Source organism: Alexandromys fortis, unplaced genomic scaffold (genome assembly GCF_014885135.2).
Source record: "Alexandromys fortis isolate MF-2015 unplaced genomic scaffold, M_Fortis_MF-2015_v1.1 scaffold_69, whole genome shotgun sequence".
Lineage (NCBI taxonomy): Eukaryota > Metazoa > Chordata > Mammalia > Rodentia > Cricetidae > Alexandromys > Alexandromys fortis.
The window spans coordinates 3,496,462-3,524,226 of NW_026067951.1; the positions used below are offsets into that span (position 1 = coordinate 3,496,462).

General features: G+C 46.3%; 1 protein-coding gene across 4 annotated transcripts in view; it reads right to left on the reverse strand.

Moving 5' to 3' along the window:
- The window catches only part of Proser2 (proline and serine rich 2), a 31,746-nt gene extending 6,810 nt beyond the window's left edge, over positions 1-24,936 (reverse strand). Inside the window, exons 1-3 of one of the 4 annotated variants that reach the window (XM_050150589.1) lie at positions 24,611-24,936; positions 23,081-23,550; positions 7,307-7,524 (exon numbers count right to left, since the gene is read on the reverse strand). In XM_050150589.1, coding sequence (XP_050006546.1) covers positions 7,307-7,444 — 138 coding nt within the window. In that variant the 5' untranslated portion in view covers positions 7,445-7,524; positions 23,081-23,550; positions 24,611-24,936. Of the gene's footprint in view, positions 1-7,306; positions 7,525-19,174; positions 19,659-23,080; positions 23,551-24,610 lie in introns of those variants that run through there. The other 3 variants (XM_050150590.1, XM_050150587.1, XM_050150591.1) reach the window with 3 other exon arrangements.
- Between the last annotated feature and the right edge of the window lie 2,829 nt (positions 24,937-27,765).

A 27,765-nucleotide genomic window follows, 5' to 3' on the forward strand; every position in this document is an offset into this window, starting at 1 on the left:
ATATATATATATACACACACACACATATTAAAGACTCACATTGGATATATCAAGGCTTGCAGGTTAAGGAGTTATTGTAACCAAAATATCAGGTGCCTCCTCCTCATGTGTGCCTGTTCTGACTTTTGATGCCTAAAACATAAAGCCTCTAAGAAATCCAGCAATACTGTTTTCTTTGAGAAAACGTTTTTTCTGTGCAGCTGAATTTGCTATGTAGACCAGGCTGGCCTCGAACTCACAAAGATCCTCCTGTCTCTGCCTTCCAAGTGCTAGGATTAAAGGCGTGCGCTACCAAGCCCGGCTCATTCATTGTTTCAACACAAGCACTGCAAGTCTAAAATCATTAGGGCTCTTCCCTCTAGTTAAACTTCAGCCATTATGGATTTTGTCAGGGTGACGCAACAGAGATCACAACCATTACACAAGTGTTGGCCTCCACTTGATGTGTGCTGAAACATCAAGTCTGGAGAAATACATTCTCTGCCCTGTGGTGACTTTTATGCAGGGCACTTCAGAAAACGCATGGCTTTTAAAAGATTTTTGGTTTTGATTATGTGGATTGGAGGTATGTATGAACATGAGCGCAATGCCCATTGAAGTCAGAAGAGGACACTGGATCCCCTGGAGCTGAAGTTACAGCTGGTTGTGAGCTCCCTGATGTGGGTGCTGAGAACTCTATCCATCCGGTCCTCCCTGCACTTTGAACCCTGAGTTATTTCTCCAGCCCCATGCTTAACTTTTGGAGCCTATTTTGATTAGGTATAATCATTCTCCTCGGCTACGTCACAGAACTGAAATTGCACTAGCCTGGCCGAGGGTCTAGCTCAATGATAGGAAGCTTGCCCATGATTCTCAAGGCCCTGCATTCTAGCCTCAATACTAGAAAATAAACATAGCATAAAATTATGTGAAAGTTTTCAAAAACAAGACTCTAAAATGGACCTTCTGCTTAAGACACATCCCAATATCCTACAAGAAGACAATGTAAGAATGAACTAGAAGGGGGCTAGAGAGACAGCTCAGCGGTTGCGGGCACTTGTTCTTGCAGAGGTCCTGGGTGTTTATTCCCAGCACCCACATGGTGGCTCACAGCCACTTGTGGCTCCAGTTCCACGGGATCTGATTCCTCCTTCTGACCTCCACAAGCACCAGGCACATCTGTGGTATGCATACGCACACAGGCAATCACTCCTATATGTTAAAGAACAATGTTTAATCCAGCCTGGAAGCAAGCAGTCCTACCATGAGAAATCTGGAAACCAGGCTCAGAAAGGTGCGTCCCACATGCCTGGTCGTGTCTGTACACTATGAAAGGCTTGGCATGACTTTCCAAGGGTCTCACCATGACTTCACCCGGGGGCCTAGCCTACTAGAACTCAGCTCTCTGCTTGCCTTCTGTTTCTCCCTTTCTAATCCTATCCTAGCAAGTATCGACAGATCTTGCAGAGATGCCTGCGTGAGTCTTGTGCAATTTACCAGGGGGTTCTTCAATTCTCTCAATGTTCTCTTTCCCTCAGTACACGATGTGAGATACAAATCACCTCCAGCCAGTCTGCTCAGAAACAAGACCCTCAGGTCACCCCGAACCTAGTATCCTCTGCCCAAGGGCTTTCTCCCTAGTGTGGGGCTGGGTGAATGGCATGCTTTCTTTGCCATCAGCCTGGCCTGGAGTCCTGGATTGTGATAAGGTCAAACATGCTATCGGCTCAACGTCTAAGACTTGAAGCTTTCTTCCAGTGAACCTGGCAGAGGAAAGAAGGCAAGGCTAGGCAGCGGAACAAGGTACACCAGGGCCAGGAGAAGGGCACTTGGTACCGGGCCAAGATGGTTCTGGGGAGATGCTGAACACTACCCGGATAGGGTTGTAAAAGGAAGACATTCTTGGTCCTGAGGGAGAGGCTGAGCAGTAAGAGGTGTGGCAGCGAGATATATCCAGAGTCAGAAAGGAAGTTCTGGCCACGGGCGTAGAGCAGGCAATGGAAAACTGAATGGGCACAGGATTTCTTTAGGGGAGATAAAATGTTCTAGAACTGACTATGGTGATCTCTGTACACACAGAGAACCCATTTACTTTAACCGACATGCAACACATAAAAATTGTGTGTATATTTATGGGATCCCATGTAATAGCAAACCAGGCCAGACAGACCTCTTTCTGTAAACACTCTTCACTACGCTGAAAACCTTCAAACCTTTTCTTCTAGGGTTTACAAATGAGTGCACAGGGCTGCTGTCAGGGGTCAGCTGTGCAATAGCACACCAGACCTTGTTTCTTAGTAGCCATGATCAGTTAGTCTCTCCCTGTTGCTATCTCCCCAGCCTCTGGTGACTGCCATCCTGCCTGCAACTTCTATGAGATCAACCTTTTTTCAAAAACTTTGTTTCCTTTTACTTCATGCATACGGGTGCCTTGCCTGCAAGTGTGTCTGTCTGTGCACCATGTGATGACTGGTGCTCATGGAGGCCAGAAGGTGCTCCCTTGGGATTGGAGTTACAGGTGCTTGTAAGCTGCCACATGGTATCTGGGAACCGAACTTGAAGTATTCTTTTTTTTTGTTTTGTTTTGTTTTGTTTTGTTTTGTTTTTCGAGACAGGGTTTCTCTGTAGCTTTGGAGCCTGTCCTGGAACTCCCTTTGTAGACCAGGCTGGTCTCGAACTCACAGAGATCCGCCTGCCTCTGCCTCCCGAGTGCTGGGATTACAGGCGTGCGCCACCACCGCCTCCTTTTCTCTACACCAACACAAGCATCTGATGTTTTCAGGCTTTCTGATAACAACCATTCTTACTGAGGCGAGGTGCTATCTCACCGTGGTTTTGATGTGCATTTCCCTGATGATTAATTACGTTGAACCTGTTGTATGTCTTAAGAAACATCAATTTATGGTTATTGCTCATTTTTTCAACTGGATTTTTTTTTTTTGTTGAGCTTCTGATTCCTTGTGTATTGTTACTACCAACCCCTTCACAGATGAATAATTTGTAAATATTTTCCTGATACTGGAGGTTTTCCCTTCACTCTGTTGTTTATGTTGAGTTGGTTTTTATAACTAATGAGAGATTGGGTTCATGCCAATCTTTGGCAGGCGGACATCTGACTTCCCAGTACCACCGACTAGAATGCCTGTACTTTCTTCAGTGTGTGTGTGTTGGTAGCATGCTTGCTGAAAGTCAGCTGATGTGTGTGTGGGCTTTACTTCTAGGCTCTCTATTATGTTCCACTGGTCTGTGTGTCTGAATTTACATTAGTACTATGTTGATTTGTGCATGTGCGTTTGTATGGAGCTAACAATTAAACCCAAGGCCTTATGCATTTAAGGAAAGTCATGTGCCACTGAGCTATACCCCTAGCTCCTAGTAGGCTGCTTGATCATAACTCTGTAGTGTACTTTAAAAATAATGTGTATGGGTATTTTTGCCTGTGTGTATATCTGTGTACCACAGTGCCCATGGATGGCAGAAGAGGGCCTTCGATCTGGAACTAGAGTTACAGGTGGTTGTGAGCTACCATGTAGGTGCGTAAACCAAGCCTGGATCCTCTACAAGAGCAGCCAGTGCTCCTAGGCACTGAGTTGTCTGTCCAGTCACTCAGCACTGTGGTATACTATAAAAAAGCATCTCTCATTCTTAGCCCAGCACGCCAACTTAAAGGTAAGATTTACAAGTCTCTGGGGGAAGACTCTGCTTCAAGACGCATGAAGCAATCCCTCCCTTACTGTGTATGTTATGGTTTTTGAAAAAAATCATTTATGAACTAATTTTTCAAATCAGAAAACTCCAAGTGCTAAGTATACTGGGTAATTGGAATGTGCACTGAGCAAGCTTCCCACAAAGACCAGAGCCTTCGGCCAGTGGTGGTGACACGCGCCTTTTACTCCGAGCACTCAGGAGGCAGAGGCAGGTGGATCTCTGTTGAGTTTGAGGCCAGCCTGACTTACAAAGTGAGTTCTAGGACAGCTAGGGCTGTTACACAGAGAAAACCTGTCTCGAAAAACCAACCAAGCAAACAATTAGAAGAAGAACAACAAAGCCTTGCCAACAACCACATTCACTCCTGTAATATAGCAGGAAAGAGCTCTCTAGTCTAACTCAAACAGAGGGAGCATCCCGACAAACGGCACATGGCAGTGGGAAGTGTCACAGTAAAACCCATCACTCAGTACAATTAATATAGACTTTTTTTTTTGTCACCCTGGCTGTCCTGGAACTCACTATGCAGATCAGGTGGGAATCACTTGACTCTTCCTGAGTGCTGGGACTAAAGGCATGCACTATGCCTGTCCCCTAATTACACAAAAGTTTTAAAAAGTAGGCGATAAACTGTCCTTTGGCGTGTGTGTGTATGTGCACTCGCGTGTGCACGCGTGCACGTGTACATGTGATTAAGCAAGTGTGCCTACAAATGCCATGGTTGGATATGGACGTCAGTCCTCTCCTCTCGTTTACTGCTGCTGCACACACCAGGCTGACTGGCCGTTGACCTTATATCCACCTGTCTCTGCCTTGCATCACACAGCAGGAACAGGGAGAATGCAGATGCGCACGACTGCACTTGGCCGACGTGGGTTCTAGGGATTTGACCTCAGCTCCTGACACTTGCACAGCAAGCTCTTTACCCACTTAGTCAGCTCCCAGCCTGGGACAAACTTTAAAGGAACGGCAGTAAGATAAAGCCAACAGGACAGATCTATCTGTGTTAGGACAGATTAGAAATAGGAGTGTTTGGGGTGGGAGGGCAGGGCAAGGATACTAGAAAAAGGAAAAAAAAAACCCCAAACCTTTAGTTGAACTAAAGACCTGAGAAGACTTAAATAGACACTCTAAAATAGCCTTAAAAGCTACTCGCTTTTACTCCTATAGTTAAGTCAGGCTTTTCTTTTTCCTTTTGTTTTTCAAGAAAAACAGTTCGTTGAATTACGACCTGAAGAATGCACACAGGAACCAGAAAGACCAAAGAAAAGAAAGTACTTATTGTAAAAAACGAGGATGACCCGAGCCCGGTGTGAGGGCGCAGCCTGGGATCCCAGCACTCAGGCTGAAGCGGGAGGATCATCGCAAGTTTGAGGCCAGCCTGGGCTGCATAGCAAGACTCATTCACAAGCAAGCAAGTAGCAGGCAGGTGGGCGGACGGGCAGGCGGGCAGGAAGATGTGACTAAACAAATATTGTGAAAGGAGACCTGAACCAGGATTCTTCGCTACTCATCCCCCAGGCAGGCGAGCAATGATATTCTGTCTTGGCGGCATCTGATTTAATGATCATGTAGGTTTATTTTTATTTTATACGTATGAATGTTTTACCAACATGTATACAGGCACACCATATGCCTAGTACCTAGGAGGTGAGAAGAAACTATCAGATCCCCTAGAACTGGAGTTACCGACAGCTCTCAGCAGCCATGTGGGTGCTGGGACCTGAACCCAGGTCCTCCGGAGGAACAGCCAGTGCTGGTGATTGCAGAGCCATCGCTCCAGCCGGATCACATGTTCTCAAAGACACCAAAGGCCTGCCTGCCATTTGAGCAACGCTGTACTGATTTAATAATGTAAGCTGATGCCAAAATGGAATAAAGGCAGGGAGGAGACTCGCAGCCTAAGCGCTGTGCTGTGTCTGGCAACTTGGGCAGAGTCCCCGTAAATACACATGGGACTTCCCTACCGCAGAACAAGGGCTTATAGTATGCGTATCTCTAACTAGACACTGTTGTAATTTTTTCTTCTGCTGTGGCTAACTTCAACCTATTCTCCTGAAGTTAAGAAGGAGACACAAATCAGCAGAGAATGAGGTCTGAGTACAGCTTGGATGAAGAACTGGAGAAGAATGGCTTCAAAGGCTTACAGCTGGGCTCGGTGGCTTTAAACTTCTTTAAACTGGCAGCAGAGCCCTTGATCTCTCATCTGTCTGATGTCTGGAGCGCCTTATAGGCTGTGCCACCCCGCCCTAGCACTATCCATGCCTCGATGCAATCCTGAATAAAACCACGCTTTATTCAGTTCTTGTACACAGCAGACTATTTACTAATGGATTAGACAGAAGCTCTTTGGCTAAGTCCTCAAATAGTTTCTGGCCTGGTGCGGGGAAGAAGCCAGCTGTGGGTCACTTGCCGACCAGTCTGCATCTCTCTCTTCCCTCTTGAAATCACAGAGCAAACGGTTTATTGAAATCCTGGGACATTGTGTGTACTTGTGCCTAACCCCACCACGAGAAGAGCGGTACCCACGGCTCAACAGTCCTACATCCTCACTCTGTGACTAAGGGGCGTGCGTGTGGGCGGCCCAAGTGCTGGCAATGCCATCTAATCATAGCTGCTCTGTGACTCCAGAGAGTTTGGGTGGGGGCGGGATTCACGAGAGTTCACTGGGTACTAATCTTAAAACCTTGCCAATTTTGGAAGAATTTGGATCACTGTTTTTGCCCAAATCATAGATAAAAATGACTAGGGAGCATTGTGGGGTGCCCCCAATCCTCAAAGAGTGGGCACAGATTAGGGTTTAATTCCTTAGGAATTAATCCTGTGAAGACCTCTCTCTTCTTTCCAACAATTCAAAATCCCATTATTTTCCAGAGGATGTTCCAATGTGCCCTTGAGTTGATTAGATTTCAGGAACAGAATAAGAATGCCCAGGCTACACAGAGGAACCCTGTCTCTGGGTGGGTGGGGGTGGGGTACGGAGGGAGGATAAAAACTCAAGACCAGGCCAGGTGGTGGTGGTGCAGGCCTTTAATCCCAGCACTCGGGAGGCAGAGGCAGGCGGATCTTTGTGAGTTCGAGACCAGCCTGGTCTACAAGAGCTAGTTCCAGGACAGGCTCCAAAGCTACAGAGAAACCCTGTCTCAAAAAAGAACTCAAGACTGTGAACGTGGTTCTGCTGGGTTAGGAACAGGCAGTTTACCATCCCAAGAGCGGGAGCACTAGAAAGGGAGGATTTGTGGAAAAACAAACAAACAAACAAAATATATCCTTCAAAAGACCTAAAGTTCTGGGGGTGGTTAGTGCTGTGTAAGGGTCTGGATCGGAAAGACCGAAAGTGAGCTATCTTTTTCTGTGGGGTGGCTTCCCTGCACACGGCCCGTGTGGTCAGTGACTTCAGGCATGGTCATTTTCGGAGCTAAACTGCTCTGAGTGACCACAGATTCACTCCACAGTCACGTGCAAAATTTAATATGATTAAAAAGAAAATGCCAGTTCACAGGGAAGTATTCCGAGATATCCATTGGGGCTTTGTAAGCTATTCCTCAAAAAGGTGGAGTGCTGGGGCCAAATCAACTAACCAAAGCATTTGAAAAGTTTAAAGAAAGCTACCACTCACCAAAGTGAAGCTTCTGGACCGAGAGCTGCTGCTCCGGCTCTCCAGACTGCCCCCTCTGCTCAAGTCACTGAGCCTGCAGCTTGGCGACATGTCAGAGTCCATCTCTAAAGACTCTGGTTTCTGCTGGTTTCCAGGCATCCCCACAGAAAGTTGTCACTGGCTGGTTCACAGGAGACCGGGTAGGAGCCAGAGTCCCATTCTGAGGCAGGGGAGGTCTTCTAGGAAATCAAACATACAACAGTAGTTAGTGACCTGAAAAGTGCCCGGCTGCTCCAAAGTGGAAGGGCAGCCCCTCGCTCACAGATTGGAAGAATTAACACTGTGAAAACAGTTATCTTACCAAAAGAAATCTACAGATTCAATACAATCTCATCAAAATTCCAACTCTTTTCTTTTTACAGAAATAGAAAGAATAATATTAAATTGCATCTGAAAACATAAAATACCTCAGATAAGCAAACGAAGGTATGCTGGGCCCAGGGAGATGGTTCAGTTGGGTAAGAGGGCCTACGGGACAAACAGTAGGACCTGGGTTTGAATCCCGGCCACGGTGTGTGTGTGTGTGTTTGTGTGTAGGGGGGCAGGGTGATCACTGGGGCTTGTTGGCCCAGGTTGAGTAAGAATCTGACAGAGTAGGGTACCCAGTGTCTTCTGACCTCCACACATGCAAATATAACCCATCCCCACAATTAATAATGCCAGAGGTATCACCATACCTGATTCCAAATGATACTCTAGAGTCAACAAAATTGACATGATATGGACACAAAAACAGATATGTAGATCAATGGGATGGAATGTAAGATCCAAACATAAACCCACTGGTTTTTGACAAAGATGCCAAAATATATATATTGAAGGAAAGACATCCTCTTTAACACATGGCGCTGGAAAAACTAGATATCCACGCACAGAAGAATGAAACGAGATCATTTTCTCTGGCCCTGCATGGAAAATAACCCCAAGTGGATCAGAGACCTTAATGTGAGACCTAAAGCTTTGGAACCGAAAGGAAAACACTTTAAGATTCAGGAATAGGAGCCGGGAGGTGGTGGCGCACGCCTTTAATCCCAGTACTCGGGAGGCAGAGGCAGGTGGATCTCTGTGAGTTCGAGACCAGCCTGGTCTACAAGAGTTAGTTCCAGGACAGGAACCAAAACCACAGAGAAATCCTGTCTTGAAAAAAAAAAAAAATTCAAGAATAGGTAAAAACATCTGAACAGGACTCTAGTTAATAGATGATTTATGTGATCTCACAAAACCATAAACTCAGCAAAGGAAACAGATAGTCGGGTGCAGAAAGTCTGCAGAATTCGAGAAGACCAAAGCTGCACATTTAAGAGAAGATTAATATCTAGAAAATTAACTCCGAAACTTAACAAGCTGGTCAGAGAGCCGCATGCTTTTAACCCCAGCACTCCAGAGGCAGAGGCAGGCAGATCTCTGTGAGTCTGAGGTCAGCCTGGTCTACATAGTAAGTTCCAGGCCAGTCAAGTCTACAGAGTGAGACCTTGTCTAAAAAGACCAAACCATCAGACCAAAACCAACCAATGGTGGGTGATGGTGGCGCACGCCGTTAATCTCAGTACTCAGGAGGCAGAGGCAGGCGGATCTCTGTGAGTTCGAGACCAGCCTGGTCTACAAGAGCTAGTTCCAGGACAGGCTCCAAAGCTGCAGAGAAACCCTGTCTCGGGAAAAACAAAACAAAACCAACTAACCAATCAAAAAACCTATCCAAAACTCTAAATGAAACTACTCACCCCAATCAAAAAAGGAGCTATGTAACTTTACAGAGATCTCCCAAGAAATTGAAATGGCCAATAAATTTTTTCTGACATGTTCAACACCCTGAGCCATCAAGGAAATGGACATTAAAACTATATTGAGATTCTATCTCAGCCAAGTCCAAATAGCAGTCATCCAAGAAACGGATGACAGCAAACACTAGCAGGGATGTAGAGATAGAGGGCCCTTTATCCGCCGTAGGTGCGAGTGTAAACTCACTAAGGGAATCAGTCCAGAGGGTTCTCAAGAGACTAAAAACAGAACCTCCGTATGACCCAGCTGGACCGCTTCCAGACAAACACCAAAGGATTTACACCCTACCACAGAGAAACTTGCACACTGCTGGTAGTCGCTGCTGATCCAGTCACATGGCTAGGAAACAGAACCAGCCCATATGTCCACCTACACGTGATGGATAAAGAAAATACGGTACACATACACGGGACATAAGAACATACAGATATTTTTGACATGGGTTTTATGATGCAGCCCTGGTTGGCCTGGAGCTTGCTATGTAGACTAGGATGGTCTCGAACTCACAGAGACCCATCTACATGTAGATGTAGACATCTACACCTGCCTCCTGAGTGCTGGGATTAAGGCATGTGCCACCATGCCTGACTAGTTTTTATGAAGGAATAGAAGCATCACAAATGACACCGTTGCTGAGAACTTGGTAAAACAACTCTGGTGTGGTCCTCTTCACAGAGGGGCTGTACTCTTAGGCTCTTGTACATTCTGCCTCAGACTTTCCCGGCATTTCTGCCTCAGCCACAACAGGTTTCTTCTCCAGGTCATTGCACTTTAGAGTTTGGAGGCGGCAGCAATGGCTGCAATGCTGGGAAGCATGGTTGATAGCTCCAAGACCAAAGGGTGTCTGAGGCCCGATGATACTGCAGTTTCCATAGAAGGTGAGAGTCATTTAAGCTGACCCTATCTAAGAGGTCATCGCTAGTACTTCCAGGAAGAAAGTCATCCATGCTTAAGAGCATTTATTGCTCTTCCACAGAAACTAGGTTTGGTTCCTGGGACCTCTATCGGGTGTCTCACAACTGGCTTAATCCAGTTCCAATGGAATACAGTGACCTCTGGTCTCTTATGTGCACACACAGTGCACATAAACACATGCACAAATAAATACACAGACAAATAAAATAAATCTTTAAAAAAGTCCCCTGTATACAGATGAACACACACACACACACACACACACACACACACCACACTTCTTTTTAAAGTGCCAAACCTGGCATGGTGATATACATCTTTAATTGTAGCACTTGGGAGCAGAATCAGGTGGATCGCTGAGTTCAAGGTCAGCTTGGCCTACAGATTGAGTTCTAGGACAGCCAGAGCTACACAGAGAAACCCTGTCTTGAAATGTCCCCAACCCAAACAAAAAAATAAAGAAAAATAAAAAAATGTACCCTGTAAATTAAGTTAGTTCATCTTCTGACCTTCTTAGTAGAAAACCCAGTCCAGCACCCAAAACACCAAATGAGTTCAATAAAATATTCTAGAAGGCCAAAGAGACCAATAGAAATACGCCTCCACATCATAATCCCTAGCTTGAAACTCTACTACAGAACTACAGTACTGAAAACAGCCTGGTATTGGCATAGAAACAGACAGGAGGACCAATGGAACCGAATAGAAGACCCAGATATTAATCCACACACCTTTGAACACATGATTTTTGACAAAGAAGCAAAAAAATATTAAATGGAAAAAAGAAAGCATATTTAACAAATAGTGCTATCATAATTGGATATCAACATGTATAAGAGTGAAAATAGACCCATATTTATCACCATGCACAAAATTCAAGTCCAGTGGATCAAAGACCTCAACATAAAGCCAGCCACACTGAAACTCATAGAAGAGAAAGTGAAAAGTACACTTGAACTCATTGGCACAGGAGACCACTTTCTAAATATAATCCCAGTAGCATAGACACTGAGAGAAACAATTAATAAATGGGACCTCCTGAAACTGAGAAGCTTCTGTAAAGCAAAGGACACAGTCAACAAGACAAAATGACAGTCTACAAAATGGGAAAAGATCTTCACTAACCCCACATCAGACAGAGGTCTGACCTCCAAAATATACAAAGAACTCAAGAAATTGGTCATAAAAAGAACAAATAATCCAATAAAAAAAATGGAGTACAGACCTAAACAGAGAACTCTCAACAGAGGAATCTAAAATGGCTGAAAGACACTTAAGAAAATGTTCAACATCTTTAGTCATCAGAGAAATGCATATCAAGAGATTTCATCAGACACCTGTAAGAATGGCCAAGATCAAAAACACTGATGTCAACTTATGCTGGAGAGGTTGTGGGATAAAGGGAACACTCCTGCATTGCTGGTGGGAATGCAAGCTGGTACAGCCCCTTTTGATGTCAGTGTGGCAATTTCTCAGAAAATCAGAAAACAACCTTCCTCAAGACCCAGCAATACCACTTTTGGGTATATATCCAAAGGATGTTCAATTGTGCCACAAGGACATGTGCTCAACTACGTTCAAAGCAGCATTGTTTGTCATTCCAGAACCTGGAAACAACCTAAATGCTCCTCAACCAAAAGAATGGATAAGGAAAATGTGGCACATTTACACAATGGAGTACTACATAGCAGAAAAAAGTAATGACATCTTGAATTTGCAGCAAAAGGATGGAGCTAGAAAACATCATTTTGAGTGAGGTAACCCTGACCCAGAAAGACAATTATCACATGTACTCACTCATAAGTGGTTTTTAAACATAAAGCAAAGAGAACCAACCCACAAATCACAATCCCAGAGAACCTAGACAACAATGAGGCCCCTAAGAGAGACATGCATAGATCTAATCTACATGGGAAGTAGAAAAAGACAAGATCTCCTGAGTAAATTGGTAGCATTGGGACCTTGGGAGAGGGTTGAAGTGGAGGGGAGAGGCAGGAAGGGGAGCAGAGAAAAATGTAGAGATCAATAAAAATCAATTAAAAAAAAGAAAAAAATACGCCTCCAGTTGACAGACACAGCCATTTGTGGAGAAAGTCCAATCAATATTGGCACCTGCCAGGGGATTCTCTCAGTCTGGGGAGTGTAGCAAACCTTTCCAGAAGAGCAGATTTAAAGAGAGATTCCCTACCCCAATTCTCTTCATGTCTCAGTGATTAGCCCATGCCGATTCAAGAATAAGGTGTGGAAACCAAAAGAGTCTGAACACACATGCCTTTTAGAATATACCATTTCTCCAAATAATGTGAAAGCAATTCAAAGGGTTAAAGTCTAAAGCTGAATATGCTGGCCTATCCAATGTGTGTGTGTTTGTTTGTGTGTGTGTGTGGGCTGGATGGATGCTTCCACAAGATGGAAGCCAGCCTAAACTATAGAACAAGACCCTGCCTCAAAACAAAAACAACAAAACTAGATGTGGTGGCCCATGCCTGTTGTTCTGCCAGTTGGAAGGCAGAGAGAATCAGAAGTTTAAGGCCGTGGGTACATAGTGAGTTCAAGGTCAGCCCAGACTGTATGAGGACCTATGCCAAAAAAACCTCGCCAAGTGCTAGGCATGGTGGTGCACGCCTTTAATCCCAACACTCAGGAGGTAGAGGCAGCGGATCTCTGTGAGGTCGAGGCCAGCCTGGTCTATAGAGCGAGTTCTAGGACAACCAAAACAAAACAAAAACAGGAAAAAGCTAACCAAACCACCACCATAACAAAAGTAAAATGTTTTGGAATTCATTTAATAACATGTGACCTTAAATAGTAACACGATTATATAAATATCTAAATGACTAATAGCATATAAGTCAGGCTTTCCAATATACAAGGTGAAACTCTATTTCGTCTCAGAAATCAAACATCTAGTACGCATCTAGTAAAAACACATACTGCAGACCTACCAAGAGGGTTACCAACGGGGCCAGGACAAACAGCAAGGCCCAGCAAAGGTAGACGCGTATGGTACAACTCTGCTCCTGGACCCAGGATGGGCTGGAGTTAGGTGAAGTGAGCCAGCCCAGTCAGTGAAGGCAGGCTAATTCTTGCATCCTTCCTGTGGGTCCCACCCACTGACTCAGCTCAAACTGGGTCCTGACCTGAGTGAATCACAGCTCCAAGGGGAGGGAAGAGGATGGAGCACACCAGCCTTCCCCGGGAGTCAGCAAGGTGAGGGCGGGATAGGAAGTGCAGATTCACCCACACAACCCTGAGAAGGTTCTGGAGCTGTGCCATCTGGGCAGTGAGGGTAGCGCATGAGCTTCACGGTGTGACTGGAGGGTCGTGACTTACCGTGCTGTTCCAGCAGACACCTTTTGCTTACGCTGCTGTAATTTTAAAAGCTAAGGAATGTAACTAAGATTTCTGTGTGCTGTTCTCTCAAAAGTGTTTGAGGAAGCTAAGCAGGGTCTTCCACAAGGCCAAGGTGGCAGAAGAGAGGGCAAAGTCTTGGCTCTATATTCGTCACAGCTGCAAGACATTAATAGTTGATTTCTAAAAGAATTGAGGAATCGAGGCTCCCTAGGAACTGAACATATAGAATTTCATGGGAAGTCCACTGTGAAGAGAAGATTTTTCTGAAGGGCTGAGCGAAGAGGTAACTCCACCTACCCTGAAATGGGACATACTGCGACAGGGACTCAAGCTGGAGCAGACAGGATGGACGGTACTGACCATGGGTCTGTGAGAGTCATCACTACTTTGAAATATCTACTGCCCTTGTCCAATCTAGGGTCTCTCTGGGTTTATGAGGTACACACTGCAGTAAGTGAGGCCAGGGTCAACAGGAGGGGTGAAGAAACCGACTGTTCTCAGGCAGACAAAGCTTCAGTAAAAACCCAAAGCCTCTGCTTCAAGATCAGAAACACAATCGTGTTTCGTATTTTTATATTTCCTGTGGTTATTTCCCATTATTTAATAGAAGCACCCCCACACCCCCAGTTCACCCTTGGAGCCAAGAGATCAAGGCCAAGGTCATTCATCATCATATTGAGTCTGTATCTGCCCAGCACGGTTTATTTCATGAGAACAGCAGCCAACAGAGGAGGGTAGTCCAACAATAGCTATTGAGCCAAAGGAGGGGGATAGTCTAACAATAGCGATTGAGCTAGGACTCTAAGGAGGCAAGTGAGCCTCCTGCAATGAGTTTGCTGGAGCCAGAAGAAAAAGGCAGCTCATTTTCTTCCTAAGGGGACATTTTAGAAAGACCTAGCATAGCCTAGAGGGTATGCCTATAACCTTCCCCCCACCCCCACCCCGTCCTTACAGCCAGTAGGCATACAGAACAAGCCAAGTCAAAGTGTCAGCCTGTTCACCTGAAAGCTGCAGAGTCTGGATTCTCAAAGCTGACCTATGCCACTCTAAGGCCCATCGACAGGCACAAAGCTTTGAAGATATTCTTGGTTTCTCTCTCTGGTGGTTTGGAAGAAAATGGTTCTATAGGGAGTGGCACTATTAGGAGGTGTGGCTTTGTTGGAGTAGGTGGTCTTGTTGGAGGAAGTGTGTCCCTGTGGAGGTAGGCTTTGAGGTCTCCTATGCTCAAGCTATGCCCAGTGTGGCACAGCGTCTGCTGCCTTTGGATCAAGGTGTAGAACTTTCAGCTCCTTCTCTAGCACCATGTCTGCCTGCACACTGACATGAAGATAATGGACTACACCTCTGAACCTGGACGTTAGCCCCAGTTAAATGTTTTTCTTCAGAAGAGTTGCCACGGTGTCTCTTCACAGCAACAGAAACCCTAACTAAGACACCCTCTCCTCCCGCCACCCACGGCCGGCCAGCCCTGCAGATTCTCCCTACTTACAACGGTAACATGCCCACTTTTCTCCTAGCCCCCGCCCTGGTACAGACCCACTGCAGCCTGTGCTGACCTGCTGCCAACCTGCCGTGCCCATCTTGAACTCGCTGTCCCGTTCTTCTTTGTCCTTTCCAGTATTATTACACTGGATCCAAGTGGACTCCTTGGCTGTCACCAGCCTCCTACAGCAATCCACGGCATCCCCTTCCCCACAGACTCCAAAGTCAAACAGACTACAGAGGACTCCAACAGGGGAAAGGTCTGATCTAGTCAGTGTTCGCAGCATACCAGGATACAGCAACTTCATAACACTCATTCCGTCAACCAGGCATGGTGGCGCCCCCACCACCTCAGTACTCAGGAGGCTAAGACAGGGGGTAGGAGAATGTGAAGTTATCCTGAGCTTCCTACCCAGATCTTGTCTCCAAACAACAAACATTCCTTTAATTTCATAAAGATGTGCGAAAACTACCGACAGAATGGTATGCACTCCTCAACACTGATGTTAAGAAACACTCTTTGGACAGCACAGTAACTGTATTATGTGTCAGCAAAGATAACCAGAAGAATTCATGTGTGTAGCCACCAAGAACTGAGTTCTGGGGTTGGAGTGATGGCTGCTCTTCCAGAACATGTGAGTTCAGTTCCCAGGCCCCATGTTTGAACAGCTCACAAGCACTTGTAACTGTAGCTCCTGAGAATCTGAGGTCCTTTTCTGACCTCAGAAGGCACACACACACACACACACTAGAAGCTGGGGCCCTTTTCTGACCTCAGAGGGCGCGCGCACACACACACACACACACACACACACACACACACACACACACGGCATATACAGAAGCAGATAGATACATATATGTAAGCCTAAAATATCTTTAAAACTTAGTTCTAAATAACCCCTTAGAAGTGGTGTTGGAGACTAGAAAGCATTAGAAACAGTAAGAGGAATGTGAGCAGTGGAACCAAGGTGCAGGCGATGTTTATGGCATCAGAAAAGCAGGCAGAAACAGAGTCAAATTCATTCCAACTAAAGCTGAAAAACAAACAAGCAAACAAACAAACAGAGTGGATGGACAGAAAAGTGTGAAAGCAGAGAAGCTGGATTAAAATAAATACTTTCAGAATAGGGCAGGACCCTCGCGGCACCCAGGTCCTGCTCTTTGATCCTCTTCCTTCTTCCCCATTCACGGGGATTTTGAGAGCACGTCTCCCAAAAGCCAAGACGAAAACCAACCTAGCCAAGAAATGATCTTTAATTCAGCCCTGAAAAATCCCAGTAGGCTGACATAATAACCAAGTGACTTCTAAGATGATAGGTTTCCCCCCTGACCTTCAAGAACATTAAAAACCACAAGTGTCCCACAGTAGGTCCCGTTTAGAACGGCCACAGCTGATTACCATGAGTGGGCTTTTCATATGGTTAAAGTGGGTGAAATAAAGACCAGCAAACACAAAGCAGCCCTTGTGGGCTTTTGGACCAGCGGCTCTTGACAACATTTGTTCCTATGAACAGGCACCCGAGTGGCTTCTGTGTGACAGGCATTTTGTTGTTTTCCTGCTTTCGGAGTCCCTGTCTGGCTGTGTGTGTGTGTGTGTGTGTGTGTGTGTGTGTGTGTATACAGATAATGCTAACCAGAGTGAGTCTGAAGGATGCGTACCATTTTTGCAAACCAATTCTTCATAGAAAACTGAGTTCCAACACCCTCTGTCATTATTGAAAAACTGAAGAATTAAAAAGATTCTCAGACTATTTTCTTTTTCACTGAAAATCATTTATAAATCACTTCCATAAGATCAGCTTCACTTCGGTCAGCACAGCACACAGGTTATCTCTGGGCACAGTTCTCAGATCACTTAAGTGTGTCTGACTTTGCACACGGAGCCAGGGTTGGTGTCCTGTCCCTCCACACACCCAAACTGCCAACAGAAACCCAGAACGGACCTAACCGAGAGGAAAAGTGGCTGCTGGTCCTGGGACTCATTCTCTTCTAAGAATTCCTACTTTCAGAAACTTTCTAGAATGCAAACCAAATACTCAGTGCCACAGTCCCCAGTACCTGCCAAGCAGACAGCCCTTCGAAGGCTCCAGACTGCTCTTGGGAGCGCAGGCCCACCAAGCCTTACATTCTCCTGATGTACACAGCCAAGGAACCCATCTTTGGCACATAGGTTCAGAGCAGTCCTCTAGATCTGGCCTGTCCCCACCTCTTCTACCTAAAGTTCCGCAACATGAACCCTTTTTGCCCAGACTCCTATACATCCAATCCCCACAATTTCCTGTAGCTCTTCTCCCAGCCTTCTAAACCCAGCTTAAAACTGCAAACCAATACCACCATGCCCAGCTAAAAAACATATTTTAAATCTCGAAAACCATCTTATTTTCTTTGGGGTAGGGGTGGGCTGAAATCCTAAATTAGATTTGTTTTCTGGCAGAGTCTTATACACAGCTCAGGAACACAACTTACTCCTCAGGGTTTTTTGTTTTGTTTTTAGCAGTTCGAGGGTTCACGGAAGGCAAGGGCTCTACCACCACTGACCTTCATCTCCAGGCCAGAAAATGGACTTTTTGGGTTTGGCATTTGTAATCTGAAAATTCAGAGACTGAGCAAGAAAATAAGAGTTCAAGGCCACCAAGGACGCGCTGTTTGTTTACCAGCTGTCAACTGGACCCCAGCGTAGGGCAGACAGACAGACAGAAATAGACACTCCTCGCAGCACTGGGGCCTGAACTCCATCTCTCACATCCACGTTAGGTAATCACTCTGCTGCTACATCCTCAGTGTTTTTAAAAATGTTTTATGTTGAGACAGGGGAAGCAGATATCCATGGCCAGCCTTGCCTACGTAGTGAGTTCAAGGACAGCCAGAGCTATATCGAAGGAACCTGTCTCAAAACAAACAAACCTCCCAAGACAACCAAAAAACAAAAAAACAAAAACACAAAATGCCTACTTTCTTTCTAGATACTGGAGGCCAGGCTTTTAAAAACAGGAGGAAATCCCGGGTTAAGCTGTTTTTTGAGAAACCACGGGGTGTGCTTCATTCACCAGGTACTACTGAGCACCCACTACGTGCCCCCTGGGGAGATAAATGCAGTCCCAGGTACTACTGAGCACCCACTACGTGCCCCCTGGGGAGATAAATGCAGTCCCTCTAACTCAGAGGCAGTAATTGTACCTCAGGGTTCTACAAAGCCTTTTGTTCCCGAGAAGCTTAAACTTCTCACCAGAAGCTTTCTCCGGTGGAGTTTGTTTACTGGGTATTCATAACACCTGGTCAGACTGGAAGTGGCGATCTGCTTTACATGTCTTATCTCAAACGAGCAGATCTGAATCAAAACCAGAGTAAAGCTCAGACAAGACCTCCTGCTGGGCACGGCCCTCCCCCCCCCCCTTTTTTTTTTTTTTGCATTGCTGGGAGTGGAACCCAGGGCTCTGCATGTTTGACTGCTACACCCTCAGCTCTAGCATAGAATTTTTAATTGGATCTTCACCAAACTTCTTCGCTAGCTTTTGTGTGTGTGGGGGGGGGGGGGGGGAGTGGGGAGCACTTTACCTGGGGATGCCTACACAGGCTCCTCCTCCCTAGATTCTGCAAGTGTTCAGGGAACTCGGCAACAAATTCTTCCAGCAGCACCCACTTTATACGCTGGCCTGTGAGGAGAGTTCACAGCCCTGCTTTAAGCAAGAGGCGCTTAGCTCTTTGTTGAGAGAGACCATCAATGTTTGTGGAATACACTGACTCCAATCAACAGTCACGCTGTTGCAAGCGCTGCCTATCAGTCTCTCTAGGAAAACCAGATCACCTTCAAGTAGTTCAAGAGCAGAGTTTGATAACTCTTCAAATAACGAAAAGGGTCAGTTGGCTGGAGCGCAGGCAGGCTTGTAACCCGATCAACCATCTTGGAAAATGAACACACAACTCATATCCCACAGAGGAGACTAGCTAAGCAATGCAGATTTAATATACACTGCAGGCTTTTTGCTGTTTTATTTTTCTGCAGAACGAGGGATTGGGCATGCCAGGTAAGTTCTCTGCCACGGAGCTACAGTCCGAGACCTTGCCCAGTGTCTACCACCACACCTCATGCTGAATGTGGTTTAATTATTTGTTGATGTCAACAGTTTTCCCACAGAAAGTATCTCTAAAACCAGAAAGAAGTCAATGGTGAGGAAAGAGGGGCATACTGACCTCATGAACAGTTTAAAGACTTCTAATTTACACCCCAAATGCTGAGGGAGTTTCTCATCCATTTCCTCGTGTATTTGGGGGGGGGACGACGACGACACAACTTACCCTGTCACAGGAGTTAGCAAGTTCAGGGCTGCTGTGGCTTAGCAAGTTCCCGGAGCTGCTTTCTAGCTGTCTACCTTCTGCACAGCGCACCAAAAATTCCACTGGGCATTCTTCAGGTGCCTTCTTCTGCTGGTGGCATTCCATCTTTACATCTTCATAGTCTAACCGCCCTTCCTCATTCCTGAGCATTCTGTGTGAAGGTCCCCTCCGCAGCAAGTTCGCACCTACTATGGCAAGACAACCACACTCCCAAGCCTTGAGGCTGGTGTCCAAGGCAAAAGCTGAGCTCTGTGCTAGGCAACCAAAGCACAGCCCTTCCGCTTGAGCCTCATTTCCACTCTCCCCTCCACCCCCAAAGACTAGTGGGTATTTTTGTTATTAGTTCATACTGATAGCAGTATGTATCTTATTTTCTTTAATCTCAAGTTTCTGGAACAATTTCCAATGTGCTGAATATGAGAGAGGAGATTTTTTTCTTTTGAGACGGAGTGTCTTATGGGCCAGGTTGGTCTTGACCTCACTAGATAGCCGAGGATGACTTTGAACTTCACAGGTGCTTTCTGCTAGCACTCTGACAACTGCTACCCACCCAGCCCCATATGAAAGGAAACTAAGTATCCACTAAAACCCTTTCAGTTCTCTGAAGCTTTTCTGAAAATGCCAACGCACCATTTTAGGAGGCAGCCTAAAAGGGACTCCCACCACAACTTGTAACCAATATGTACAAAGTCAACTATTTTAAATATCTGCAGAGAACTGAGTTTGTGAAGGGCAGAATCTTCGCTCTCAAGGTCCACAGAGGCCCTGAGAAGTCAGCGGTTTTATCCCAAACCACAGAACAGAAAATCAAGAAACAGGAAAGCTCCGAGTGTGAACCCTAGGGGCACGCAGCTATCTGGTGACGAAGCCTGAGTCAAGTCCATGAATCCCAGAGGAATGTGGTTCTCCTTACGCTTCTTTAACCTGAAGGTTTTAGAAATAAATTTGTAATGTGTGTGTAATCTGTTTGTGTGGACTACTTCAGGGCCCAGCACATGATCGGTGACAGAGCGGGCTACAAAATCTGCTGAAGAAACAATGAAAAAACACCCTAGAGTTCTGGACAACAAAAGCAGGCAGAGAAGCTTCAATATTTCACAGCACTGCAGAGACAACTGGCCCCTGAGAGAAACAGTCTCAAAGAGAAAGAAGAACAAAACAACCCACAACCGGACAGAGTCGAATTGAAAGAGAACCCAATCCAGAGAATGCACTTGCCCATACGATTTTGGAGATGCAAAAAAAGCTAAAACAAGACAGAACAACAGTTTGCATAGGCACTGAGTGTCTCCCACAAGGGCTCAGGTGTTGCGAGCTTGGCTCCCAGCTGCTGGGGTTGTTTGGGGAGTATCTGTGAACATTCGGAGGTGTGGCCTCGCTGAAGGAAGTAGGTCACCAGGGGTAGGTTCCCGCGGAGTGTGTCCTGGGCCTTGTCCGGTCCCTTCCTTCCCTCTCTGCTCCCTGGCCACTTCCGCCTGACTCTCCCGCCCTGATGTTCTGCTCAACCACACGGGCAGCAAATTAACCTTTCCTCCTCTGAGCTGTCCTTGTATCTTGGTCACAGCAACGCAAAAGTAACGAATGAGAGAATAAAGTCCTCGGCAGACATTTCTATAAGGATGCAGGGAAAGATGGCTGAACAGGTAAGAGCGCTCGCAGTGCAAGTCCCATGACCCGAGTTAGCTCCCTGGACCTCACGGTAAAAGGAAAGAACTGGTTCCCAAAGTTGCCCTCTGACCTCCATGTGTACACAGTGGCATGAATGCACCCCCCCAGACAAATAGATAAAATAATAAAAAAGATAAAAAAATTTTTAAAAAAGCAGCCTTCCCCTTTATCCGAAGAGGACACGGCCCAAGAACCCCAACAAATGCACGGTACAGAGTAGCGCACTGAACCCTCCAGAGAATGTTTTTCCTGTGTACACATATATTCAGCGATGGAGCTCATAACTAAATTAGTAACAGGAAGAGATCACTAACGATAGAGCAATTAAGACAATATGCTAAAATGAAAGTCACATCAACACGCCCCTCACTTCCAAAATGTCTGTCCTCCGCACTGCATTGTGGGAATAACAGGCTCTGGAATAACAGGCTCTGGACGGCCCGGAGCGTGTGCCTGGCGCAGAAGGAGGCCAGAAGACAGTCCAGTTAGAAAAGGACCGGCCAAGCGCAAAGACCTGAGTTCAGACACCCAGCACCCATGGAAAAGCTGGGCGCGTGGGCACACATCTATAACCACCACTAGGAGCTTTGGGAGGCAGACACGAGTGGCCACCTTGAGCGCACTGGCAAACTACCCTAGCTCCAGGCTGGTGAGAGACCCTGTCTCAAGCAGAAAGGAGGGGGAGAGTAATGTGGAGAATGGTTGAGGAAGAGGATGGCACTGACCCCTGCCCTCCCCCCACCGCACCGCTCACGTGTATATACCCCCATCACATGCGCACACACATGCATGCACGCAAACGCCCTGCAGGTCAATGTGGGAATGGCCAACAAGCACAGGAAACAGTTCTCAACACTGTTAGTCATTAGGAAACTGCAGATCAAAACCACAATGAGCTACTACTTCATACCATTGGGATGACCTTAACAAGCAACACATGGCCTACACATACAATGGAACACTGTGCACTCATAGAAAAGGGATAAAAGACCAATACAATGCTGATGATTCCTGAACCACAAAGGCCAAATACTTTAAGATTCCATTTGTATGAGAACAGGCAAATTCAGAAGCAGAAAGCGGATTAGTAGCTGCCAGGGGCTAGGGCCATGGAGGAAGGGAGGCTGACTGTTTAATGGGGAAGGGTGATGGAAAAATTCTAGAACCAGACAGGTGTAATGGTTATGCACCACTATTAATACACTTAGTGTCATGCCTTAATAGACTTTAAGATGCTAAATTGCATATAATTATGTACTTTATATTTTACTACAATAAAAAATGATAATTGGACGGGTGAAATGGCTCAGTGGGCGAAGGTGCTTGCTACCAAGGTTGACAACCTGAGTTCTATACCAGAAACTCACATGGTGGAGAAAGAGAACCTATCCCTGTAAGTTGCACACTGTGGTACATGCACATGCATGTGCACACATGTACACACACACAGATAAATGTAATGAACACTTTTTAACATGAGAACCATTTCAGCATTTGGGAGGCAGAGGTGGGCCAGGAGCTCAAGGCCGCTCATTGTCAGGTAGCAAGTTCAAGACCAGCCCAAGCTAAATGAGACCCTGATGGGGGCAGGGGGAAGATGAGAATCAAGTTTTCCCAGTGCTAAAGTCTCTAGTAGGATGATATACATTCACAAAAAGCTAGCAGACTCTGGTCCAGAAAGGCAAGCTGTTAAGTTGCACAGACCATCAGTACAATTCCAGCTTTCCTTAAAGTCTCCTCGAATGTCAAGACTGGAAACTCTGAGGAGGCAATGGCATGACTGGGAGGAGAAACTTCACTGTGGTTCTTCACAGACAGGCTGTTATCAGGGATGTCACCATAGGAAGAGAAGGAAGTCCCAGCAGGATCAGAGTCATTCAGACAGAAGACGGAGACAGCCTATCCCCTGTAGGGAACCCATGAGGAAGCCGCGGCCTCACCTCCAGAAAGTGCAATGGAAACTAAGACAAAATGCTGTCCTTGACCATCACAAGTGTTCAAGTTCCCGGATGCTCCTGGGATTCCCCTGGCACCTACTAAATGGCCTCAATGCCATCGGCATTCATCCCATAACAAGGCAGACCCGATGCCTTTGAACTTTCTGTTCCAGTGGATTCCCTGTGCTTGGCTCTGCTCCGCCCAGGCCTTCCACTGCCCTCCCTTCAGGTTTCAAGGCCCCGTTCTGCCTCTAAGAGTTACCTGAGCTGATCTTCAGATCAACACAAGGTGCCAACTGCAGGCTCCTGAGGTGTCTGAGAACTTTGGAACCAAGGCCAGGTGTCTCGTCAGCCACCGAGGAAGGCAGGATTACCAGATCTGGGTTTAATCAGTTTGGACCATATGGCTCTTATCTAGAAATTCTTGCATGTGCAATGGTGAGGCAGGGCTCAGCACACTGGAGCTGCCCAAACAGACTACAAACACAATGATGAACTTACAAAGAGTCTAACCAGGTCTTCGTTAAAGCAGACCAATCCCTCTGCAATAAAGAACTACCAGGTCAAACAGACTCAGTATTTTCAGAAGCACAAATCCTCTTTATAACTGCCACCTATTCTGGTTTCAAATTTCAGTTTTCTATGAGTGGAGAATATGTTCTTAAAATGATCAGCATCCAAAATTTTCCAGGAGTTCGTTGGAGGCACTGTTAGAAGGAACCTATCCAGTCACTGAAAAAAAAAAAGCTATTACTCGTCTGGGCAAGAAAATACACAAGATTCCATACATACACTGTCAAGCCTGGCAAGAGAGATCTTAGCTGACTTCTACCCTTCCCACCCAACCCCGAGTAAATAGGGCATTTGTTTGTATTTCCACATTGGCTACACCAACGAAAATACCTCCTCCACCTAGAAAAACACTCTGGAACATTGAGGCATGGAATATGAGGGCAAAGTTTCAGCACACATTGGAGCACCTCACAGAAAATGGTTTTTCATAAAAGTCTGTCCTGTGAGCACTTTCCCCAAGTTCACACTTAATACCTGGTTTGGTGTTTGCAGATGGCGCAGGGACAAAGCTTTTTGCTGTTCTTTATTACAACTGGAACCTGAAAGAATCTTCCCCATAGCAAGACTTGAAAGTTTTACTTTGTTTAAGGGGAAACACATACATACACTCCTTCATTTTCTGCTTTGCACCGAACACACACACACACACACACACCTTCATTTTCTGTTTTGCACCGAATAGGTTCACGCAAAGAGTTAAAAGTTGCGTTTAAGTGGCGAGGGGAGCGGGTTAGCTGCTTAAATTTACAATCTGTAAAACAATGCAGGGAAGCTTTGCGTCTTGGAAAAACGCTGCAGTTGGACTGGCTTTTGTTAAGCCGTGTCCCATTAGCCACATACTCTTTCTAATCCTGAAGCCCCAGTTCACCGAGCAGATCTACACATACATCCCCGCGCGATTCAGTTATCTGCGGGAAACTGGCGGGGGCACGGAAACCTTCGGAAAGATTCGCAGAGGACCCCTGTTTAACAGGTGATTCTAGCCATCTCCCGGTTCTCAGCCTCGCAGGGGACACGGTCCTCACGCGCAGTCGGGCGCTGATCCCCCTAGCCAAGCTCCGGAGAAAGGCAGTGGGGACCAAAGCCTGGGAGTCAGGGACCCAACGCAGACAACACGCTACGAGCCACTGAGCGCTCGCTTTCGGGTAAATCCCGAGGTGGGAAGCCACGCGCCGCGACCCCTAAAGTCCCGGGGTGAAGGCCATTGGGTGGCACTGACCTCGGTGACGACGGACGCCCCAGCTACGATCAAAGGACTTCCCCAACTTCAGAGACCTGGACTCGGCGGCCACGGTGATCCGGACAGCTGCTGCCGCGCCCGCGCCCGGCGCCGGGTCTGTCCCAGTTCAGTAGGGCCGAACTCACCGAGCCAGGTCCCCTCCCAGGGCCGCAGGTGTCCACGCCAGCTCCGACCCGCAGTGCTCACGCCGTCCACCCGTCAGCAAGCTGCGCACGCTCGCCGACAGTCCGGGACGGCCCGCCGCGCGCTCCCCGGGGCGCCCGGCACCTCCCCGCCGCGCGCTCCCGGTCGAGCGCGCTCGCCACACGGCTGCACGCTCCGCACCTCTGCCGCGCGCTCCTGGCTTCGGGACTCTGGTCCACCAGAGGTGCTCTGCGCGCCCCCGCGATTTTTAAAGGGCCAGAGCCTGAAGCCCCAAGCTTGTGCTTTTGGCCATCTTTCCAAGTCTTGGTCTACTTGTGAAAATGAACTGAGGGTTCGCAATGGGACATCGTTATGCAGATGTGCTTTTGAAGTCCTGAACGAGAGGGAACTTCTCCAGCAACTCCAGGACCAACTTTTTGAGAGTTTCATTAGTGTTTGTTTTTGAAGTAGTGTTTCACCATGCAGGATGACTTTAAATTTGTGATTCTCCTGCCTTAGCTTCCTGACTTCTGGAATTACGGGCATTTAACAACAACATGATCTTGAAGAGATATTTTCATTTAATAATAACAATGACTGCCATTTATGGAATATTTATGCGCTCAGACATGTAACATACATTATTCCATTTACTTCATTTGGGCAATGCTTGCTTTAGTTTTCCCTATGGGGGGGTACATTTTTGTTTGTTTTTATTTTTTGACAAAGGATCTCACTATGTAGCCTTGGCTGGCCTGGAGCGCACAATAGACAAGGCTGGCCTCCAATTTGGAGAACCCTATCTGCCTGAATGGGATTAAGGTGTGTGCCACCACGCCCAGCGTTAGTTCATTTTTAATGAACTTGTAGGAATTGCATAGGTTTGTGGGGTGCTAATGTTCCCATACACATGCACACTGAACAGAGTTGTTAGCAGAACAAGCTTAGCTAGAGCACCTTAAATATTTATCTTTTTTTTTATTCACCAAAAATATCAAAGCCGGTAGTAGTGGCGCATGCCTTTAATCCCAGGACTTGGGAGGCAGAGACAGGCGGATTTCTGTGAGCTCTGTGAGTTCGAGGCCAGCCTGGTCTACAGAGTGAGTTCCAGGACAGGCTCCACAGCTACTGAGAAACCCATTCCCCCCCCCCCAAAAAAAAAAAAGAAAGAGAAAGAGAAAAAAGAAAGAAAAATGTCAAAATCCTGTTGTAGTTTTAAAAAAGCAGCATGAGAGAGAGCTAGAGAAAAGACACTAAGGAGGATTTTTTTTTTTAAACTGGGGGAAAGGGAATGGAAAAAGGGGGGAGGGGGAGACCAGCCTCTGGGGACAGGAGCCAAGTAAAGGAGGGGAGGGGAGGGGGAAGAGGGGAGAGGAGAGACAGATAAAGAGAGATGGGAGGTGTTTAAATGGGAGCCTAGTGCATGTGCACAGGAGATGCTCTTAGTGTCTACAGCTGAGGTCATAGCCTCGTAGGACCCCAAGAGCAGGCCAGTACAGATGCCTGAATACTAACACTCCTATCAGGACCCCAAGGACAGGCCAACACAGATGCCTGAATTCTAACATTCCTCCTTGGGTTTTTTTTGTTTTTGTTTTTTTGTTTTTTTGAGAACTTTGGTACTTCTGTTTATTTATTTTTTAATTCATTTGTGTGTGTCTGAGTTGCTGCACACAAGTGAAGGTCAGAGGGCAACCTTCACTTTCTTTCCAAGGCGTGGGCTAGTACTCGGGGCTCACTGCAAGAACCTCAACTGATGAGCCATCTCCACGGTCATGTACTTTGATTTCTTATGGTTATTTTACAGAGAGGGGATATTGAGGTAGACAAGACTGAAGAAATGCTCTTTGACTCCGCTGTTTGTTGCTATGTCTTTTACCGCCAGAAATATTTCTGAATAGCTAATAATAGTAGCTAGTTGTGGAAGACTTTTATAAATGGGTGGAAGTTTATGATACAAGCGAGAAAGCCAAAAGAATGTGTTTTATTAATTCTAAGACTTAACATGGGCTTGAACAACAGCCATTGTAACAATCTGTATTCCCCAAATGTTTGGATACCCATTTCACAGAAAGCTAAGGAAGGAAGTGGCTGGCTGCAGAAAACGCCCGGGTTGTAGACAGCTGTCGGGGCTGAGTCCGATTCCTCAGCCAGTAGGTCATACCTTGCCCCTCCCCAGGGAGACGAGGTCCCTGATTAAAGGGCAGAAGAAGTTTTCTCTAATAACACACTGGCCTCACCTAGCTCCTGCATCTTTAATTAATGTTTACAAAGCACTTCAATCTACCCAACAGGCTGGTTAATTAGGCAAGGATTATTACCCCGTCTTTCTGAAGCAAATCCAGAAGAGAATCTAATCCGATCGTCCCCCCACCCTTGGTGAATGAAGACCCAAGCCTTCCATTTCTTTTGGGTTTTTGTTTGCTCTCTCACCCTGAAAATTTTGTCTCACACTGTGTTAAGCATGCATGTATTGATCATTTATTCACTTTATAAAAGGTATATAATACTAAATGCTGTAGGCAAAATGTACTATATAATATAGGTAATTATTGTCTTTAAGAAAACAGGTCAGGTCCGGTGTGGTGGCGCACGCCTTTAATCCCAGCACTCAGGTGGCAGAGGCTGTTGGATCTCTGAGTTCGAGACCAGCCTGGTCTACAGAGTGAGTCCAGCCCAGCCAGGGCCACATAGTAAGATCATGTCTCAAACAAGCAGGAAAACCAAACCCCCAAATACCGGCACTTTAATAAGTGCTTCCCAGGACTTTTCACTTATTATTATTCTTCTTCTTTCTAAGCTCTGCTTTGGGGTGTGTCTTCTTAAAGTTCGTGGCGTGTTTCTTTCTTGTAGATGAAGTAAAAGGGAGAAAATGGACGGATGAAGGAATTAGGAAAAGAAAACAAGAAAACAGTTGAGACTGTGAAGAAATTTCACCCAAGAGGCAGCTCCACTAGCAAACCGCAGTGCTTGTGAGGATTAATCCTGAGGGCCTTTCCAGATGAGCAGGG